The sequence below is a fragment of the Lepus europaeus genome, chromosome 13 (assembly GCF_033115175.1).
Source record: "Lepus europaeus isolate LE1 chromosome 13, mLepTim1.pri, whole genome shotgun sequence".
Classification (NCBI taxonomy): domain Eukaryota; kingdom Metazoa; phylum Chordata; class Mammalia; order Lagomorpha; family Leporidae; genus Lepus; species Lepus europaeus.
Window position 1 is genome coordinate 33,015,993 of NC_084839.1, and position 22,422 is coordinate 33,038,414.

A 22,422-nucleotide genomic window follows, 5' to 3' on the forward strand; every position below is an offset into this window, starting at 1 on the left:
TAAAAGACAAACACAGTGTGTCACTAAAGCTGAATTTCCTTATCTGCAGAAAACGGATAAAGCTACCAAGGAGTCTACTTTATGGAACACTGGCCACTTGGGCAATGAAAACACAGATATGTGTAAGAATAAAGGTATCATTATTTCACAGTTCATTTTATCCACATCTGTCTCACACAAGCCTGATATAAACATAAATAATCCTTTTTTTCCTTTTCAGTTATTGAAAATTTCAAAGAACTCATTCTGAAGATGGTAAGCTCAGTTTGTTCATTTTTAGAGTGAATTCTCACCTACATTCACCTTACATTTTTTCAACACATTTTTTAAAAAGTAATTAAATTGAAAACATAGTTTTAATAGATCTACATAAAAAATCAATTTCCAACAGCCAGATAATTCTGGTTCAGACCATTTTTATTCTGGTTGAACAAAATGGTCAACATGGAAACATGACACGTTTAAGAAACCTGTACCAGCTTCTTCCAGAAACAAAGACACACTCAAATAATTTTAGAAGCTAATTATTATTATTTTATATTATTGTGTAAGTAGTTAGAAATGTCTTTAGGAACTGAAGGAGATGAGCAAAAGGAAAGGAGCAAATAGACTAGGGGGAAATTAATAATGAAAATGAACCTCTGACATGGAGACGAGCTCCAAAAGCTCCCTGCTCATGAACGCTCACAAGCACAACTGGGCTCCATGATTATATTCCAAAGGGGACATAATCCAAAAATGATTGGCAAAATTCTCCTACTTGGACCTCATCACCACCACCAAAAAAATATGGTTCAGTAAGGTTTGCATCTGCTCGTACAGAAACTCATTGGCGTGTACTTGGAATCTCTTCTGCCCCATCCATTATTTAGCCCCGCGCCCTAAATCTCAGCTCTACTCCCAGTCCTCACGCAGTGATCTTGTCCCACTCATAATTAAAAAGCAGCATAGGAAAAAGAAAACTGCTTAACAATAACCGGACCACCAGGTCTGGAAAAGTCATAAAAAGGAAGTGTTCAATCTATTAACAAACTTGGTGCTGTAACATCTTCGCACAGACATCACCAAGGGCAAGCCCAATTGTACAACCAAACGTGTTTCTTTGGGAAGAACACCCCACGAAAGGCCAGAAAAATGCTCTCAGAGGTCTTCCCTCACTGCACATGTGGCCAGCAACCTGGAGAAGCCTGAGGATGCTCTGGCCAGTGGGCTGTGCCCTCAGCCGCCCTGCCCCACTCCCAGGCTGGTGCGTGAGTGCCTTTGCCATCCTGTGGAACGGGAGAGGTGGAAGGCACCAAGATAAAAACGCTCCACCCTCCCTTCATGGAGCCCCTTTCTGAGCTGCAAATGTCAGCGTGAACCCCCCCTCCCTGACGTCATCTCCCTTCTGGGGAAAGACAAACACTCGGAGGCGGACGAGGGTCCTTTGGAGAACCTGCCTACGAGCCACTTTCTTAAGCTTCGCCTAAGAACTAACCTAAAGAGTTTTCTTTTTTGAAGTGAAAACTTCAAATGGTAAAAGGAGGTGTTAAGCACACTTGTTAATGTAGATGTGCCTCCCCCTGTGTGATATTCCTTAAATAATTATAGCAAAAAATGTAGATAAAATCTAATCTGACAGCATATTCACATGTATGACATATTCACATGTATGACGTCTCCTGCTTCCTTGGGCAGACAACTGCATTGGCTGGCCACAGGAATCCTTGAACACACATGAATTCGCATCAAGGAGACGAGACAGACTCTGTACATATTTTTTTTTTTTTTATCTAGAACTCTAATCTCAAAGATGCCATCATCTGGCTTTCTTTCCTCCAAAATGAGATCCTGGTTCACAGGTGTTAGAATGCGAGTAGTACATGCTAGTTTATTATTTTCAGTCAGATTTGCTACACACGCCATCTATGATGTCAAAATGTTAGTATCTAGTTGTTTAAAGGTAAGAGGAATGGAGCTCTAAAGCACATCTTAAGAATACGTTTAACCTACTGTCCAACTGGGAAAATGCTTCTCCAAAGGGAACTTCTGTCCCCAAAACAATACACAGTGAGCTCTCATTTCTCTCTTTTCGGCATGGGCTTTAGTAAATTAGTAAAACTGCCAGCTTTTGGCGTCGTCACTTACACAGACAATGAAAAAAAAGCAGGGGGTGAGGGAAAAAAGGATAACTGAGCACCTGTTTCTCTCCACCTGAACTTCCAAAGGTGTGGCGGAGGCCATTCTGAATGACACTCGAGATGCCTTCCATGCTGAAGCGCTAAAGGCAGCGATATACGGCCCGGAAGAAAAGGACAGAGAGAGAAGTTCAAAGACGATTAGTCAGAATGTACTGTGATGACACATGTGCCCGAGGGGCAAGCAGTTAGGAAATGCCACTATGCACTATGCATTCAGACCAAGCAGGCAAAATCATGCTGTTTGTGAAATATTTTGGCTTTCATTCCTTTGCAAGTTAAAGGTAAAAGCAACTGTTCGTATGCTACTACCTTCATGGAGATTTCTCTGGATGGAGCTGATAAACGTTAATGCAAACACTGTCAGTTGTATACCAATGTGTTGCATACAAAATTCACCACGTCACTTTCAAGATAGTTTTTGATACTGTTTTCCCACATTGTTTCCAAAGTCTGAAAACTTAATCTCACAGTATGCATCTTTCAGCGCAAGTCTGTATCTCTCCGCCGTCAGTTTAGGGAACATTAACCCAACATTTGGCAAATGAAAACGCTGTTACTTGGAAAGCCGACTGTTGCTTCCCACTTACTCTTCCGGCACCTGCCACTGCCTTGGTGGAGAAAATGTAAATTGGAAGATGCCATATGCTTCCGAGAGAGCAGTGTGGATCCCATGTGCCACCCAGGTCCCCAAAAACTTCTGCGAAGACTTTTCCCACTGCAGTGCGTTTCTAGGAAACAACTCTACCATCTTTCTCCCAGCAACCTCCAAACTTCCTAGAATTCATTGTTCTGAGAAGAGAGTATTGTTTCCTAAACCACTTCTCTTGATTTGTAAGCAGCCTGCAAGGCCATCAGACATGGTGAAGAGAGTCTGGCGGCACCTCCATGGCCGCTGACTCAGAGCAGGGAGGGCTGCCTGCAGCATGACTAAGGGAGGGGAAAGCGTACGGGAGAAGGAAGCCCAGGCCTGATTCATCGGCTGGTTCCTTTCCCTGGAATTTTACAGGGGAAAGCCGAATCCGTAGAGACATTTGCGGAATCCAAGAATGTTTTACCAGGCCCCAAGAAGCAGAAGAAAAGAAATCAAGGCAATGGTCTCTGTCCCCAAGAAATGTGTAACTCAGTCCGGTGGTTCTCAAAGTGTGAGGCAGGAACCCCCTCCCCAGGAGGCCCCCACAATCTTTTCTTAACATTACCAAGAAGTAATTTATTATTTTTACTCTCATCCTTTCATAGCTTATAGTGAAATCTTCCAGGTGTCGGACCCAATCTGCAAAAGCACATTTGAGAACCGATCTTCAATCAAGCCACATAATGAGGCTGACAAAATGCACGAAAATGACACTTATCTCTTTTCAAATACAGTTATGTTTCATACAAATATACAACTTATCTAAGAATTAATGAATTTATTTCTGGTAATTTTAATGAATATGTTTACTGTTACCACTTTTAATTTCTTTTTTTTTTTTTTGACAGGCAGAGTGGGCAGTGAGAGAGAGAGACAGAGAGAAAGGTCTTCCTTTTTGCCGTTGGTTCACCCTCCAATGGACGCTGCGGCTGGCGCACCGTGCTGATCCAAAGCCAGGAGCCAGGTGCTTCTCCTGGTCTCCCATGCGGGTGCAGGGCCCAAGCACTTGGGCCATCCTCCACTGCCTTCCCGGGCCATAGCAGAGAGCTGGCCTGGAAGAGAGGCAACCGGGATAGAATCTGGCGCCTCGACCAGGACTAGAACCCGGTGTGCCAGCACCACAAGGCAGAGGATTAGCCTATTGAGCCACGGCACCGGCCTATTACTCTTTTTTTAAAAAAAAGATTTATTTATTCATTTGAAAGTCTGGGTTACACAGAGAAAGGTAGAAACAGAGAGAGAGGTCTTCCATCTGCTGCTTCACTCCCCTGTTGGCCACAAAGGCCGGAGCTGTGCCCGATCTGAAGCCAGGAGCCAGTTGCTTCTTCTGGGTCTCCCATGCAGGAGCAAGGGCCCAAGCACTTGGGCCATTTTCTACTGCTTTCCCAGGCAATAGCAGAGAGCTGGATCAGAAGTAGAGCAGCTGGGACTAGAACCAGTGCCCATATGGGATGCCAGCGCTCTAGGCGGCGCTTTACCAGCTATGCCACAGAGCCAGCCCTACCACTTTTAATTTCTAACATAGTAAATACTGATCAATATAACCTAAGGTTCCTCAGGGTTTTTTTTGACAGGCAGAGTTAGTGAGAGAGAGAGAGACACAGAGAGAAAGGCCTTCCTCCCATTGGTTCACCCCCCAGATGGCCACTACGGCCGGCGCACCGTGCTGATCTGAAGCCAGGAGCCAGGTGCTTCTCCTGGTCTTCCATGGGGTGCAGGGCCCAAGCGCTTGGGCCATCCTCCACTGCACTCCCAGGCCACAGCAGAGAGCTGGACTGGAAGAGGGGCAACCTGGACAGAATCCGGCGCCCCAATCGGAACTAGAACCCAGGTGCCGGTGCCACAGGCGAAGGATTAACCTAGTGAGCCGCAGCGCCGGCCCCTCAGTAAGTTTTAAGAATGCCAAGAATTGCTGGCATGGTGACGTAGCCAATAAAGCCACTGCCTGCGACATCGGCATCCCATATGGGCACCTGTTCATATCCTACCTGCTCCACCTCTGATCCAGCTCCACGGGAATGGCCTGGGAAAAGCAGTGCAAGATGGCCCAGGTGCTTGAGCCCCTGCCACCCATATGGGAGACCTGGATGAAGCACCTGGCCTCGGCCTGGCTCAACCCTGGCTTTTGCAGCAATCTAGGGAGTGAACCAATGGATGGAAGATCAATCAATCTCTCTAACTCTTTCAAACAAATACATAAATCTTTAAAAAAGTAGTAGTAGTAGTAGTAGTAGTAGTAGTAGTAGTAGAATAGTAGTAGTAGCAGTAGTCGTCCCGGCAACAGAAGCTAAGAAATGTTAAAAGTTGAATCCTCGAGGGAGCTCACAATGTGCCTGTGGTATCAGTCACAACACTCGATGATGTTACTGTAAGCCTGAGAGCCACATCTTATCATCTTGAGGGGGCCTCAACCACAGTGCCTCTCCTCATCTATCAACCTTCTTCCCTACCCCATCTTTCCCAGGTCTGCACACCAGTTTTGCTTTAGCAGAATCAAATGTCTAGTTGAGATACTTCGATGGCCCCTCTACACTCTGCGGAAAGCGTGACCATGGCTGGAGGAGGCTAGTGTTAAAAGAAAGACCTGCATGGAACCAGTTCTGTCGATTGTTCACAGGCCAGCATACAACTCATTCACATTTTTGAGAGAGTATTAAAAGAGATGGCACCATAGGCTCTGGAGTCTACAATAAAAATTACCAACTATTTTCAAACCAAACAAGTCAATTCATATTTTTTTCCAAACTCACACTAAAGAATAAATTTCCCTCAATAAGCAACAAAGAGAAAAATGCTTATTTTCAGTCAGTAGAGCCTAGCTCCATTATCTAAGGGTTTACTACAGCTACACATAAATTCAGAAAATCTCAAAGTGGATCAGGATCCACATAGCAGGACAAGAAGGCTCACTTCATACTTGGATAGCACATTCATCCCAAAAATTCATTCCAAAAACACTAGCTTTTAGTTTCCCAATCAGAAACCTAATTCCTGTTGCTACAAGAGAAAAAAAAAAAAAAAAAAAAAAAACTTGTTGCAAATTTTTTCAGTCATGATACACTGCATTTTAGTTTTCCTTACACTGCGGAGCCGGCATCACTGCACCATGCCAACCACTGACAGCCTGACTACTTGTGAATGGTGGCTTTCACGCAACCGGAACTGGAGACTTAAGTGAAAATGTGCTCACGGGCCGGTGCTGTGGCGTAGCAGGTAAAGGCGACGCCAGCATCGGGGTCCTGGCTGCTCCACTTCCAATCCAGATCCCTGCTAACGGCCTGGAAAAAACCAGCAGAAGATGGCTCAAATGTTTGGGCCCCTGCCACCCACATGGGAGACCCGGACAAAGCTCCAGGATCCTGGCTTCTGCCTAACCCAGCCTTTGCTGTTGCAGTCATTTGGGGAATGAACCAGCAGATGGAAGATTTCTTTTTTTCTTCTCTCTCGCCCTGATTTTCAAATGAATAAATCAATCTTCTTTTTAAAAATGCACTTGAGGGAAGCCCAGGCAACTTGGGCAAATGTGAAACTAACAGCTGATGCTGGTGAAAGGAAGCAAAAGGAACTCTGAGAGCCGGGCTCTCGCTGAGTCAGGAGCTGCGGCAGGCAAGCCCCACGGTCTCCTGACTTTTGCCAGTTAACAGACGAATCAGGGAAGCAATGTGGCAGCCTGCAAGGTTCTGCTGGGAAAATTTCAGAACAAGAAAATCAGAAGACTCTGGGGAAGAAAAAAAGACATGGCTGAGAACATTCCAAGGCTCCAATTGCCATAAACTGCCCCAGCCCACCACCCAGGAATCATGCCGTTGTGATTTCTGCCTTCACTGCACCTTCAAATCCTCCCTCTCCACAAGCCCTCCCAATTGTAAATTCTCCTACCCTCATCCAATTTCCCATCCTCAGGGTTTCCTGAAACAGCTCTTTCCTGGGTCACTTCTTGGACACTGAGATCCACAGATGCTTTTCAGAACTGGCTGATTGACTCCTCCCTGACCCCTCCCCGAGTCACCACCCACTCTCCCCGACTCCTGCCCACCTCTCCGGCGGCCTCATCTCTCTGCACTCCCCTCTGATGGATTGGCGGTCCCCAAGACGTTACCACTCAATAGCGTCAACTCCGGCCTCCATCAGTCTACAGCCACAGAACAGAATGGCCCCTGGGAAGCGTCCAGGAAATGTTAGCTGTAACTCCCCTCCTGAGCCTCGTGTGCTTAACATACAAGCACAGTTGGACATCTGCACCTACTGCATATTTAATGGCCTATTGGACTTACCTATGTGCAATACCTATATGCCTAAAACTTATATCCAAAATGGAATCCATCCTTTTCTCCCTCACCAAAAAACAAACAGCCTGCTCCTCCTTCAGCATCCTATACCTCCCTCAAAATACACATTCAGCCAGTTGGTATTCCAGGCATTAGGTATTCAACACACATACATTAGCCAAGACCCCTCCTGACTTTATATTCTATTGCAAGGGGCCACAAAAAGACCAGTGAATGAACCGGGTAACTGTAGATAACACATGCCCTGTTGATAGATGGAAGGGGCAATTAAAACTGGATGCCTGCTCTATCCCAGGAGGTCAGAGACGAACTGAAACATGAATGATACACCCATTCCAGATGAGCCACAAAGGGCAGTGGACAAAGGAGAGCTTCTCAGAGAACAAAACTCAAAGCAGCCAAGCTGCCAACCGAGGCATTCACTCTGTAGCCAGTGCCTAAGAGTCTGGCTGTTCCTACCCTGCAGGATGTGACACAGCAGCTACTGAGCCCACTCCCCACTCCTTCCCGTGAGAAGTGCTCTGCAGCAACCCTGTTCCCTCTCCCACTTCCACAGCTGGATGTGCTGGTATTGGCTGGTTTAACCCGTGGGCCACGGAGCCACCTAGAGAGCAGGTGCAAAGGGCAGTCACCCTCCCAAGACACTGGGCATGTGGCTAGAGGAGTTCCTGTCGAGAGAACTCACAGGTCTCCCTGTGGGAAAAGGGTGCACATGCTTTATCCATGCTTGCCCATGTCAGTAAACACGGGCCTGATTCCAACTCCTCTTTTCCCTGGTGCCTCAATCAATTCAACATCCTCAATATCTTGAAATACCACCAATCCCCCGCCCTGCACCGTCACAGCCTTTGTGTAGTGCCTACCTGCAGACTGCAACAACCTCTTAATCAACTCTTTATTGCTGCCTACCTCCTTCCAACCAGTTCTCCTTGAAACCACTGAAGTTTCCCTTCCAAAAGACAAAGCTGAACGTGCACCTATCCCACTTAAAACCTATTTTTGGTTTCTGATAGATTCTGAAGTCCAGATGCCTTGGAAGGTCATGCAAAGACCCTGATATTGTGGCTTCCACTTTGCGATTGCCATGGCCTTTTCTTGAGTGACTTGCTCCCTTGCCCTCTAGCATTGGGCATAATGAACAACTTGCCATTGGCCAGATGTCCTTGTCACTCTGGGTGGCTACAGAGACCACTCCCTCTCCCTCTCTGTCATGGGCCTCCTCTGCTACCTGTCGTTGGGATGCAATGTGCCATCCCAGACTCCTAAAGCAAGCAGGGACAATGGTAGTTACTATACGCACACCTGGACCACAGACCGGCACAGGCACTGAAAACAGGGTAGTTGTTTGGAAGATGGCGATGACCCCACTATGCCTTGGTTTCTCAATCTCCACTCTACTGACATTTTGGGTCGAATCATTCCTTGTTGTAGGGGACATCACATAGGTTGGAGGAAGCTTACCAGCCTCTCTGGCTTCAAACTCTGCCAGTAACGCTGTCCCCACCCTGTCAAGTTGTGATAAAGACAAATGTTTGCAAACACTGAGCAATGACCTGTGGGGACAAAGTGGCCTTGCTGAGAATCACCGCACTGAAGTACACTGTATCGTTGGCCATCCCAATCCTCACCCCCTAGGCAACAGGTTCCTGGAGCTTTGAAATTTACTCTGCATCCTTAACTCTCAGGCCTGGAACATAACTGGGGATCAATAAATGTTTGCCTCAGAGTTGCAAAAGAAAAGATAATCAAGCTATTTTTCATGGGAGCTGAAAGGAAAAGGAGAGCGAGCGAGCGAGCGAGCGAGCCAAAAGGTAAAAAAAATAATCCGAGTGTGAGGAGAAGAAGATGACACGACAGGAAATAAAGTCAGCTGTTGAAGGAGTGAACAGCGGAGTTCGGGGACGTCCGCTGAGGGGTTCAGCCAGCAAATCAGCAAGGGATTACTGCAGTGAGATAAAATCATCTTGTTGGCCTGGTTTGTAAAACAATGGAGGGACTAAGAAATATGAAGCCCCTAGGACCATAAAAGAGGAGCCTGTAGAACATCAGTGAACTCCAGGGGTAGAGGAACAGAAAGACTATGGCCCGGAGAGCAGAAGGAGCAGCTCTACAGAGCGTACAATAGATTCTGCTTTGCAAGTGCTCTATAAATTCCAAAGAATAATACAGCCTTTTGGAAGGCAAAATGAATTTTAAAAAGATAAAACCTCAGAGGCAAATTAAATTTACTTTTGAGTAAACGTCACCTCATTTAGAGAAACTACATTTACAACTTGAGAGCAGATGCAGTATTATTAGGTGCTTATGGGACTTAACTGGGCCAGAGGGAAGATTTTTCTCGATGCCTAAATTTTATAAGGGGGTGGGGAGAGCACAGAGAAAAAGGAGGGGAGGAAGGGCAGCACTTCTTTGTTGGACATTGCTCAGGGTGAAAGAGCCAGACATCTCAAGGTGGTGACAGAACTAAGTCTAGGGGTTCTGAATGCTGAATGAAACCAAGGGCACTGCAGATGTGCTACAGTGTAATTAAAACACACCACTGCAACATTAGGTTAAAAAAAATCTCCATCTCCCTTCCATCTCATCTACCATTTCCAGTCTTGAAGGAGGAATCCAAATGCTCAAATTTAAAGGAAACAGTTGGTGACATTGGTGAAGACTGGGATGCTAACCTTTGAAATCCGCCCGTCCACTCCCCCTCCATCTTTAGGAAGGCATTCAGAGTTCTGTAAAATGCCCTTCTCCGGATGGAGTTTTTGAAATGAGCCCGTTTATAAGCTGGGAGCTGATTAAGCAGTGCAGTACTGACTCGCTATTGTCAAAGTGCCAGGGTGGCGTGGCGAGGGTGCTGCGGTCCCAGTACTGACACTGACGGTATTCACCAGTGCCTCTCGATGGTCTCCCTTCCTGCACTGCTGTGTATTCAAAATCCCAAAATCAGTCATTCTCCGGAAACGTCTCTCAGGAGCTATAATGTGTAAACAAGACACTAAAGATTTTAAAAACCCATAAAAACCTGAGACAAGGGAAATGGGCCAAGATCTCCAAGGTCACGCACAACCTGCCTGTGTAGCTCACGAGCGGAAAATTCAGGCCAAGGTTCCTCACGTCGGCTTCTGACGAACACACAGAACACACAGCTTCACTCCGCCCTGTGCCGGGGCCTCTGCTGAGCACTGCCTTACCCACAGGTGACGTGGCAACAGGGACACCACCACCGACCTTACAGGGCAGTGTGACGATTACAGAAATAAGCACGGGAAGCACTTCGCAGAGTACTCAGCAAACAGCTATCTTCAAAAGCCTTGGCTGTGTTGCTTTAAAAGGGTCAGGGTAACATTTAGACATAGCTCCCAAAGAGAATGAACCTCAACATTCTACTATGCGCCAGAGCAGCCAAACAGTATTTCAAGTTCACCTAAAACAAAACCAAACAAAAAGAGCAAACAAACAAAGCAAAGCAAGCTTAAACAGCAAACAAGTTAACACTTTTTGAGAATTCAAGGTCTTCCCAGGCAACAGAGAGAGCTAGTAAAAAGCAACAGGAGTCAGATAATAGTGCTAGAGTTCGTCAGCTCTTCTCCAGAATCCTAAACATAGCAACTCATTCTCTGCCCCGCCTACTCACCAGCTCCACTGGTTTCCCAGAAAGCAGGATCCAGGACAGGGCATGAACAAAGCCAGGGCAGTGGGGCTTCGAAGTCCTGGGGACTCTGGGCCACCAATCGTTCTCCAAGGCTCACCTGACACCAACTGGCACAGACCCCTAACTTGCCAGGAAGTCTTTTAAAAGTTTCAATATCAATGTCAGTTAAAAAGGTTGGGAAAAGCAACTATTTCTGACTTACTCTCACTTACTCTTTTTCCATTAACATCGTTTATAAAAATCACATCATCTTCAATAGTTTGAATGACATGATTCTCAAACACAAGAGTACTTTAAAAAGGGTAAAAAATGGAATTAAAAGATGTTTTATTGGTGCAAAAAAATTGAAATCCATAAAGGTTTTTCATAATATGTTATTTTCCATGAAATTTTTGCAAATTTCAAAAACTTTTTGCACCAAAATAAATCTTATCTTTAATAAATCTTATCTTTTAATTCCATTTTCCAGGAACTTTTAGAGCACCGTGTATTAGTTCATAGGACTAAGCACTTATTTTTACTAAGTAAGAATCCATATAATAATCACAACACAAAATATACTGAATGAAAAGCAGTCAAATGTAAAAAAGAATCACTAAGTAAAAATATTGGTTAAGATAACAAAGGGGCCGGCATTATGGTGCAGTGTAACGGTTAACGCCCTGAAGGCGTTATAGTCCTGGCTGCTCCCCTTCCGATCTAACTCTCTGCTGTGGCCTAGGATAACAGTAGAAGATGGCCCAAGGCCTTGGGCCCCTGCACCCATGTGGGAGACCTGGAAGAAGCTCCTGGTTTCAGATCGGTGCAGCTCAGGCTGTTGCGGCCAATTGGAGAGTGAACCAGAGGATGGAAAATCTCTCTCTCTCTCTGCCTCTCCTCTCTCTGTGTAACTCTGACTTTCAAGTAAATATATAAATCTTTAAAAAATAAATAAAGTTCCTTGAAGGCAAGGGCCATATTATTAAAAAAAAAACATAACAGATATTATTTAAGATGTAAAAGTAGTATTTTGATACTTCCTAAAGTCAAATAATTTTAATGTGAATTAAAGTTAACAGTTACAAAAGCAAATTCTTCAAAAAATAATTTTTTCACAAAAAGCATATGCAAGTAAATTAGAAAACATGAATTATATCTAGGCAGATAAGATACTTTGAATATTAAATTCCTATTTTATATGTTCACTCTCAGAGCAGAAAGAAGTGCTACAAAGTTAGGAGCTAAGTGGAATAGTATCAGTTTTTCTGTAACTGAATTTTTCTGTAACTGAATATTAACATGGAAATTAACTATTGCCAAACTACTAATACCAGAGCAAAATAGTCAATCTCAGCAATTTTAAAAATTCTTTCCTGATACTTATGGATGCTCAATGTGTATAAGAAGAAACAATCCCCTGGCATATTGCTGCTTTTCTGAGAACTTGTGCTCACACACAGTGTGCCTGGGGGACTGACAACATCCTAACTCTCTTTGCATTCTCCCACCATCCCCCAGAGACCAGCGGTGTGCCTCCTGGCCCTCCTCACTTAGCTGCAGGCTCCTACATGGCATAAAGGATTTATGCCATTAAGCAAGGAGCCTGGGCAGGTCACGGCATCGCCACCGGTGGGTGAAAACTTGGCCTGCTGCTGTCGCAGCCCAGCAGAAAGGGACAATCCCATACACACTTAGGAGAAAACAAAGCAACAGTTTACAACAGATGTTAGACACAACCTAGTGATAATTTTATATTTATGTATATAAATATATATATATACATACACACACACAAACTCACTTAAATGGAGTTCATGTCTTTTTTTGTCTCTAACTTTTCATAAACCTAAATTAGGGGTTGGCAAATTTTTTTTTCTGTAAAGGGTCAGAGAGTAATTATTTCAGGTTTTGAGTGGCCACTGTCATTACAGGATGACAGCAGCCACAGACAGACAAAATGTAAATGAATGAACACGACTATGTTCTAATAAAATTTTACTTATTAAAAAAAAAAAAAAGCAGAAGGTCAGTTTAGCCCTTGGGTAATAGTTTGCCTTGCTGAGCCCTTTTCTAAATCATCTTAGCAACGTGCGATTCAAAAATCCCAAATCAGAGCTGGCGCTATGGCATGGTGGGTTAAGCTGCCACCTGCAGTGCTGGCATCCCTTATGGGTGTTGGTTCGAGACCCGGCTGCTCCACTTCCGATCCAGCTCTCTGCTATGGCCTGGGAAAGCAGTCCAAGATGGCCCAGGGCCTTGGGCCCCTGCACCCACATGGGAGACCTAGAGGAAGCTCCTGGCTCCTGGTTTCAGATCAGCACATCTCCAGCCTTTGCAGCCAATTGGGGAGTGAAGCAGCAGATGGAACACCTCTCTCTCTCTCTCCCTCTGTGTGTGTGTGTGTGTAACTCTTTCAAATAAATAAATAAATCTTTAAAAAAAATCCAAACTAAAAAAGGGAGCAGGGGAGAAAGCCAAGTTCATGGTTCCCTTTTCAAACCAAAGCCCCAAATGCAAGTAGATGCATGAGAACAGTACTTTCCAGGCTTGGATCTAGAATCACAATTACTTCAGGATGATCTTATAGTAGCTGCCCAAATAAAAACAAATTTCTCTCACCTTAAAGTCAGCTTTAGTCAAAATTAAATGAAAAACTATTACTGGGGCATTTTTACATGTAAAAAGGCAGCAAAATAGATTGGCTATTCGTCATAAAATTGGCTAGGTGAGTCACAAAGAGAGTGTGATGCATCTGGGAAAGAAAAGGCATACAAGAAAGAGTACCGACCATCTAAGGCCTGGCTCTCTCCCATCTTTAAGCAATTATCTCCCCAGCCCCCAAAAGCAATAAATTAGAGTAATAAGATTCTTTTTATAACAGAGTTCCCTATTCTCTCCAGTACCCATTAGTCACTGTTAATATCCCAAAAATTTTAGAGGAAATTTTTTCAGGGTAGGCCAAAGCAGTTATCTATTTCAGACGGTCGTGAATGTAACATCCTGGAACTCTCCCCTGAAAGTTACAGCAAACAGAAAAGATACTCTGATCCCTCTCTCTTCTCAGCCGTGGACTTAGAATGAACAACTTCACACATGACCTTCAATTCAAACACATCATCAGATTCTCAAAGAGTAAGGATGTCCATTTTCATGCATACTAAGTGAGGCATGCTGTTAAGTAGGTAATAATATCTTTACAACTTCAGATAATTCAAGACGAACAGAAACTACTAAAATAAAACAGACTCCTTGAAGATATCAAGGGGAAATGTTTGGTTGACATCTGGACACACAGAATAACCAGTGCTATTCAGGTATATGCTCGTCTTGAGTGCCTTATTTCATTTAATCCCTCCAAAACTCAAAGGTGCCTGTATCCATTGGCAGGACAAGGATGCAAACACAGCACTTAACCCTAAGTTCTTAATCAATACTTCAACTTGTCCTGGTGCTCATGGGAGCTACCACTGAAATTCAATGACCTGGGACTAAGTTTCATATAAACAAAAGCCTGCCCAAGCCACCCAAGAAAAAAATCCATAATAAAACAATAATAATTTAAACATCACACGTGCAAATCCTCTTGGATCCAATCTCCTCTACAGTGAAGTTTCAATTCAACAAACATGCATTAAGGGATGTGCATAAAACTCGAAATTAGGTGAAGTGCTGGGGAAATGATGTGAATGAGCCTTTGAGAAGCCTGTGCTCTGTCAGAGAAGAGATTTAAACCAAGTGTTACAGTCCAGAAACATATTGCATTAGAAGTATGCACACCCTCACAAGAAAATATGAGAAACATCTCAACTACGTCATACTGGGCTACTCATAAAATACAAACAGTTGACAGATAAATCCATACTGCCTATTGAATCAGTGTATGTTAAAAGGCTAATAGTATCCATTGTTGCTGGACGATATGGGAGGATGGTCTCTCCCCGAGTTATGTGTCTACAGAACAACTGAACGAGTGGCCATTGAAAACTGTGTATTCTTTGACCTAGAAATTCTGCTGGTTTCTATGAGTTGGGTAGACTAGTTTCACTAACCAAAAGGAAAGATTTGTTTTAATAGTTTGATTTTCAGAAAATGGTAACTTTGGTTTCACAGGATAAGTTTCAGACTCTTCAAAGGTATCAAAGCGAAATGCCCAGTAGGCAGCTGGACACTTAGAATAACTAGCATGTACTCCTGTATCTGTTAGTCTCACATATATTATTTCATTTAGTCCCTCCAAAACTCAAAGGTGTCTGTATCCATTGGTAGAAGGATGCAAACACAGCATTTAATCCAAAATTCTTGATTCAATATACTCTCCAGCCTCCACAATTTCTCATCTGACAGAAGGGTCAAGGGTGGAAACAGAGAGGTGCAAGTTCATCTTTCACTCATTTATTTGGCAGAAATTTAAGTGCCTAATGTTGGATCTCATATAAGGATATTATAAGGATAAGGATTTCTTATCCTTAGAAAATCGTAACAGAGACAGGCATGAAAACAAAAAATTGCAAAATGGTATTATAGTGCTAACAGAATGAGTTGAGAGGAATAATACTAACCCCCAAAGAAGGAGAGAGTAGTTAATTCTGCATTGCAGGAAGAATAAGAAAGGAATATAATGCTTGACTGTGATTTGGAAGGATGAGTGGGGGGAAAAAAAAATCCCTGAAGTGGACAGGGAAGGTGGGTAAGGAGGTCCGTTCCAGAGGAAGGGAGTAGAATACATAACAGCACCAAACCCCGAACGGCTCAAAGAGACACAGGTAGGCCCCACACTGATAGACAGTGTCTTCAAGCACTCCCCACCCTCTGATCCCCCAGATGCTGCAAAACAGGACAAAGAAATAAAAGTCTTCTACTCTCCTGAACTGCATCTCCCAAACCTCCCCCTGCAAGCTGGGTGTTGGAAACGGACGGGCAGCTTCCATGCCCATCAGGGGAGCAGTGGTGTGGTGTGCCCCACCGAGAAGAGCTCCCCGGCAGGGCAGCATCTCAGTGGACCACCCTCCACAGCCTCTGGCTTTCTTCCTGGCATTTATTACCCCTGAAGTCACACCGGCTCTTGAGGCTTCTCCTTGTTCACTGCCTGCTCCCCCACTAGAACATGAGCTCCAGAAGGGCATAGGCCTTTTCTGTGTCATTGCCTCTCCATCTTGAACAGAACCTGGCACGGGAAGGCATCCACAAATCTTTGCTGAATGAATGAATGCTGTCTTACCCAGCATACAACGTATGACTATTTCAAAGAGTATAATTCGGGGGCAGGCATTGTGGCTCAGCGGGTGAAGCACCATTTGGAACACCCACGTCCCATGTCAGACAGGGCTTGACTTGAGTCCCGGCTCCTCCACACTTCCCATCCAGCTTCCTTCTAGTGCACCTGGGAGGCAGGGGCTGATGGCCCAGATACTTGGGTTCCTGCCACCCACATGAAGAACTGGATGGAGTTCCTGCCTCCTGGCTTTGGAGTGACCCCAAATGGACGATCTGTCATCCTGTCAAATAAATAAATAAATGGTTTTTTGTTTGTTTTGACAGGCAGAGTTAGACAGTGAGAGTGAGAGAGAGAGAGAGAGAGAGAGAGAGAGAGAGACAGAGGGACAGAGAGAAAGGTCTTCCTTCCGTTGGTTCACCCCCTAAATGGCTGCTACGGCCGGCACTGTGCCAATCCGAAGCCAGGAGCTGGGTGCCTCCTCCAGGTCTCCCATGTGGGGGCAGGACCCAAACACTTGGGCCATCCTCCACTGCCTTCCCGGGCCACAGCAGAGAGCTGGACTGGAAGAGGAGCAACCGGGACAGAACCGGTACCCCAACCGGGACTAGAACCCGGGGTGCCGGCACTGCAGGCAGAGGATTAGCCTAGTGAGCCGTGGCGCCGGTCAATAAATAAATGTTTTAAAAAAATTAAAACTCAGGGCCGGCACTGTGGAATAGTGGGTAAAGCCACGACCTGCAGTGCCAGCATCCCATGTGGGCGCTGGTTCAAGTCCCAGCTGTTCCACTTCCAGTCCAGCTCTCTGCTATGGCCTGGGAGAGCACTAGAAGATGGCCCAAGTCCTTGTGCCCCTGCACCTGCATGGGAGACCCAGAAGAAGCTCCTGGTTCCTGGCTTCGGATCAGTGCAGCTCCAGCCGTTGGGGTCAATTGGGGAGTGAAGTAGCAGATAGAAGACCTCTCTCTCTGCCTCTCCTTCTCCCTCTGTGTAATTGACTTTCAAATAAATAAATAAATCTTAAAAAAAAAAAAAAAAAACTAGTAGCACAAGCTTAGCTATGCCGTTACTGTCTTGAGTAAAATTTCTGACACAAATGGATGTGGACTCAAGAAGCAATTTCACGGGTTCAAATATTGTGGAAAACATTTGCTCTTACTGCACATCTTATTTCAAGACTAACAAAGATTCAGATACAAACTGTTCTGCCTTGCCAAATCCATTTCTCAATGTAAATGGCATGCCTAATTACACAATGGATCCACTCTAACCCTTTTTATATGGCAATTACAAGAAGGCAGCTTTAAGTCCCTCCAGGGATAAATTTATTTTTCTCAGCCAAGAGTTAACACCAATAAATGGAGGATTTACATATAATCCCTAAAAGCAGATAGGCAAAAATTATCAACTATGCTAGGACTTTGTAGCTAAGCATTTTATTTATTCCCACTAGTATAATAGGGCAATTTAGAGGATATAATTTTTTTTAAAAGAAATGAAAAAAATGCACAATACTGTCCCTAATATTTTAAGTAAAAGTGTGGGTTTGTCCCTTTGTTTTCAGAGTAGTTGTAGGAGTGACTAAATAAACACCAGTCCTGCCACTTCTCAAAAATCCAACATCTGAGAACTTTTTCCAAAGTCGACTTATAAACTGTGCCTTTTCTAAATACGTAAAAATATGTACAAATGACACTAAGAAGAAAACATGAGATGTAATCACAGGCTAATAACCTTGTGAGGAAAGGGCTTCCCAGCAAAATGCCCTCTGCAGGAGCCGCTCGTGGCAGGCCCAGGCACCTGGATCCAGATTCTCCTTCTAGGATTCCATCAGCCTCTGGCTAGCGAGATCTAACTTTCTGATAAGTACCTTCTAAAAATATAAATCATGACTTAATCGAAGACAAAGTTTATAGTACCGCAAGTCATAATAACCAGTTCAGGATTTGTGTTGGCGTGCATCACTGTCATAAACTAAAAAGCTACATTCCTTCAGAAAAATGGCTGCCTTGGCCCGTTAGGGTAGAAGATTAAAAGCAACATTTCCTCACACACAAACAAGATCGAGGTGGGAATCCATACAAGGCTTCAGCTGGTCACAGGGAAAATGCAAGGGTCCTGGGATCAGTAAGGAAATGCATTTGGTGTAACAGTTGATGCTTGGGATAAAGTCATCAAGTGACATTAAAAACACCATTTAAGTAAAATTTTAAAAGAAAAAAAAAAAAACTTATACAAAGAGTTAAACGTGCAAACACTCTCCACTTTTCACCAGTAATATTCTAGTGTGCCAAATACGAGGCCAAATGGCTGATGTCACATAACTGCCACTAACACGCTCATGTGCCAGCCTCACTGACCAATCAGGAGAAACCCATCTACAGATCAGGCTGTGCTCCTAGGCCCAGCCCAGTGCTCCTGCCTGTAAATGAAGCCCCTTGTCATCGCTCACCACACAACTCACGAGAAGCAGGATAAGAGAGCCACCCCGAAGCCCCCCGCCCTAACACAAACAGCCACTAACATTCTGATGTGCTAGCCAGTGACTTGCTAAAGCTTAAGACAGTCTCTTTCGTTCCCTCTCTTCATTCTGCTTCCCCCTCAACATTTCGGGATAGAATTTTCCAGATCATCAGTACAGCCCTCATCATGAAAACACCTCTGTGAAGAAGCTGAGCACGGTGGGACCCTGGAAGGGAGTCCCTGTGGCGCCCGTTAGGACAACACTCATGCCTGCCACACCTGCCGCTGGCCCGGCATCCCCGCGTGAGCTCGCATGCCCTCCAGCGCTCCACGCCACCGGCCGAGCGTCACTTACTGTGCCGGGCATGTGACTTCGCTCGTTCTTCCCATTCTGGGAGCTGCCATTTTTGAGTTTCTTTTTCTTTTTGGCTGTTTCTTTGTGCTCCTTCTGTTTGTTTTGCACTTCGATCAGAACAGAAATAAAGCTGTTTTTTACTTCCTTTTCAAACTCCAGTTCATCTCGCAGGGCCAACTGCTGCACCAGCTCCTCGGAGTACTCCTTGATGGCTGTCTCGATTTCTTCCAGTAGTTCATTTAATTCAGACACGGAGAGCCTTTTCACTCCTGTGACCAGAAGCAGAGGACAGCCGCTGCTGAGCCAGAAGTGACTCTAGATGGCTCAACAAGGGATCTTACAGCGAACAGCACAAACCACAGTCTCTGTGATTAAACCGACTTCTCCTAGAACTACCTGGGGGCAGTGCCGAGCACAGGCGGCTGGGCACTCACTTCCCAGCCGGCTGAGATGGAAGAAAGTCCTCCAAGATGTCTGAGGCAGACCCATCAGCCCACGAACAGCACTCTGGTCAAGACTGGAGAAGCCGTGCAAGGAGAGAGACGAACGCAAAAGCCGAGGCAGGGTAACTTCAGACAAGAAATGGCAAGGGAGCTGGGGCACTTCTGAGAAAAGGGCTCAATGGGAAAAGATTAAACTAAATGCAGATTTAATCACATACGCCCCAACCTGGGAATCCTGCTGGAGGCTGGGAGGGAACAATAGTCCCTAAAGTTGTATTTTCGGTTTTTTCGGCACGTGCTCTCACGTGACAGGCCACTGCGCTTGTCCTGACCCCCAGCGCCTCACAATTGACTGTGCTGGGGTACAGAGGCTTTCCGGAGCCGATTAAGTTAAAGTGAGAGCATGAGGATGAGCCCTAACGCAGCGTGCCTAGTGTCCTTACAAAGAACAGAGACACGCACGGGACAGGCGCCGGGAATGGGAGCCCGCGAGGGGAGCCAGGCATGGACAGACACAGGAGAGAGGCCTCAGAGGAGGTCCCCCCGGCCGCATGGCGATCTCAGCGTCCCAGCCTCCCGAGCGCAGAGGTTCTGCCTCAGTCTGCAGTCCTCTGTCACAGCAGCCCTGACGCACGAACACGGGGGCTCTGTCCCCGGGCGACAACACAAACACAAGCACAGAATTATCACCGCCCAGCCAGTGAGAATCCAGGCCTTCTGCACGTGGCTGTGTCACGTGCTTGGAACAGACAAAACACAGCAAGGGTGCTGATGGAAGGGGGGACTCTTACTCTCTTCGTAACTGCTTGTACTCGACCTCTTAAGAGTTTGGATTTCCTGGGAAAGCATTGACAGCCGATCTGACTGCGAGGGGGTTTCATCATCTTCTGGGTCTGGCGATTCCTGCATCATTTCTTCAATTTCTTCAATAACCTTCAAACACACACACGGCACTGTTAACCAAATGTACAGGAAAAAATCATCTCTGTACAATCAGGCACTCCCCTGAGGCAACCAGAGAAGGCATGCATTAAATTCACCGTTAACCGATGACAGCACTCAGGACCGGGTGCTTTGAATAAGCGGAACCTTGGGCCAGTGCTGTGGCATAATGGATAAGGCTACCACCCGCAATGCCAGCATCCCATATGGCCACCAGTTCAAGTTCTGGCTGCTCTGCTTCTTATCCAGCTCCCTGCTAATAGCCTGCGAAAAGCAGCAGAGGATGGCCCAAGTCCTTGGGCCCCTGCACCCATGTGGGAGATCTGGAAGAAGCTCCTGGTTTCTGGCTTCAACCTGGCCCAGCCATAGATGTTGCAGCCGTCTGGGGAGTGAACCAGTGAATGGAAAATCTGACTATCCTCTTCTCTGCAACTCTTTCAAATAAATAAATCTTTTTAAAAATCGTAATCTTGGTTTTAAAGACAAGGTTTATCAAAAAATTACAATGTCGAAACACAAAATTAAATAGAGTATGATTCAGTAGGCCCCATTCAGAACCTGCAATGTCTGAGAAATGCTTCTACAAAAACACGTGATGTACTCCAAACATACATATGCAAAACCAGATCATAAAACCAGAGTTAGAGGAAAGCAAATAGCACATGCAAGTGCTCAACCTGAAGCTATTCAATCAAAAATATGACATAAAACTTAGAACATACAATAGTATAAAAAATTTATATAGAAGCAACAAATTACCTCTCTGGCAGCAAATTTACCTTTAACAGCAGAAAAAGAGTTTTGTATATTGATTTAAAGAAAGATAAAGAGATGTTTTTAAATTAAAGTACCTTCAATAGTAAAAAAGCTACACAAAGTGGGAAAATTTCAGGAACACATTGCTTTTCACATGATTGCAATGTGGTTCAAATCTTACAAAATAGTATTTGGTGCTATTCCAAATTCTAAAGGTTGAGAAGGACATGGAACTCAGTAAAACTTTAAAGGACAGCCAGAAAAATTATTCAATACATACGGGGGGAAACTTAACAGTTAAAATATAACTATCAAAGACTACTAAATGAAGGAGTAAAATATCACAGCAAATTTAACACACTTTATGAAGGCGGTAGGTTATGTTAATTAGTAGAAAATGTTCCAAAATAGGCATTGTAAAGCAGTACAATGGCACACTCAAGGCAGCTACCAAATCTGTTTCTCCAAGTCCTGAAAATAGGTATGGAGGGGCAGGTGCTGTGGCAGAGCAGGTAAAGCCACTGCCTGCAGTGCCAGCATCCCAGATGGGCACGGATTTGAGTCCCAGTTGCTCCACTTCTGATCCAGTACCCTGATAATGCACCTGGGAAAGCAGCAAAGGATGTCCCAAGCCCCTGCTCCCACGTGGGAGACGGGAAGAAGCTCCTGGATCCTGGCTTTGGATCCCAGCTCAGGCCATTGCAGCCAACTGGAGAGTGAACCAGCAGATGAAGATTTCTGTCTCCCTCTCTCTAATTCTGCCTTTCAAATAAATAAATCTTGGGGCCAGCGCCATGGCTCACTTGGTTAATCCTCCGCCTGCAGCGCCAACATCCCATATGGGTGTCGGGTTCTAGTTCTGGTTGCCCCTCTTCCAGTCCAGCTCTCTGCTGTGGCCCAGGAGGGCAGTGGAGGATGGCCCAAGTGCTTGGGCCCTGCACTCACATGGGAGACCAGGAGGAAGCACCTGGCTCCAGGCTTTGGATCGGCGCAGTGCCGGCCGTAGTGGCCATTTGGGGGGTGAACCAACAGAAGACCTTTCTCTCTGTCTCTCCCTCTCACTGTCTGTAACTCTACCTATCAAATAAATAAATAAAATCTTTAAAAATAAACAAATGAATAAATCTTTTAGAAAAGTAGGGATGGCCTGTGATATTCAGTCAGATTGCTAGGGGACAATGAATTCTCAAAGTCACGTCTTTCCCTGAATATCACACTCCGCCTCCAACCTATTATTCCCTTGCCTTTAAGCACAACACTCTTTCCAGGACTGGAACCATCCATCTACAAATATGGCTAAGGATCATCAAAAAGACACATTCTGAATGCACTCCTCCCAGCCTGGCTATATTACATCTCCTTACTGACCTCGTCTTTCCAGACTAAAAATAGAGTGTGGTGGAATTCACAGCCCAAGTGGCCACGGAACATTTCATTTCAGGAAGACGTTCTTGCACCACACTTGGCCAATACAACACAGGTGGGAGGAGTATTCAGAAAATTCGAAAGCTGATTTGACTGGTTTC

General features: G+C 45.1%; 1 protein-coding gene across 2 annotated transcripts in view; it reads right to left on the reverse strand.

The window, feature by feature from the left end:
• The window catches only part of FEZ2 (fasciculation and elongation protein zeta 2), a 39,728-nt gene that overhangs the window by 6,743 nt on the left and 10,563 nt on the right, over positions 1–22,422 (reverse strand). The window contains exons 4-6 of one of the 2 annotated variants that reach the window (XM_062209261.1): positions 19,990–20,131; positions 18,756–19,024; positions 2,180–2,260 (exon numbers count right to left, since the gene is read on the reverse strand). In XM_062209261.1, the coding sequence (XP_062065245.1) occupies positions 2,180–2,260; positions 18,756–19,024; positions 19,990–20,131 (492 nt within the window). The remainder of the gene's footprint in view (positions 1–2,179; positions 2,261–18,755; positions 19,025–19,989; positions 20,132–22,422) is intronic. The other variant, XM_062209260.1, reaches the window with a different exon arrangement.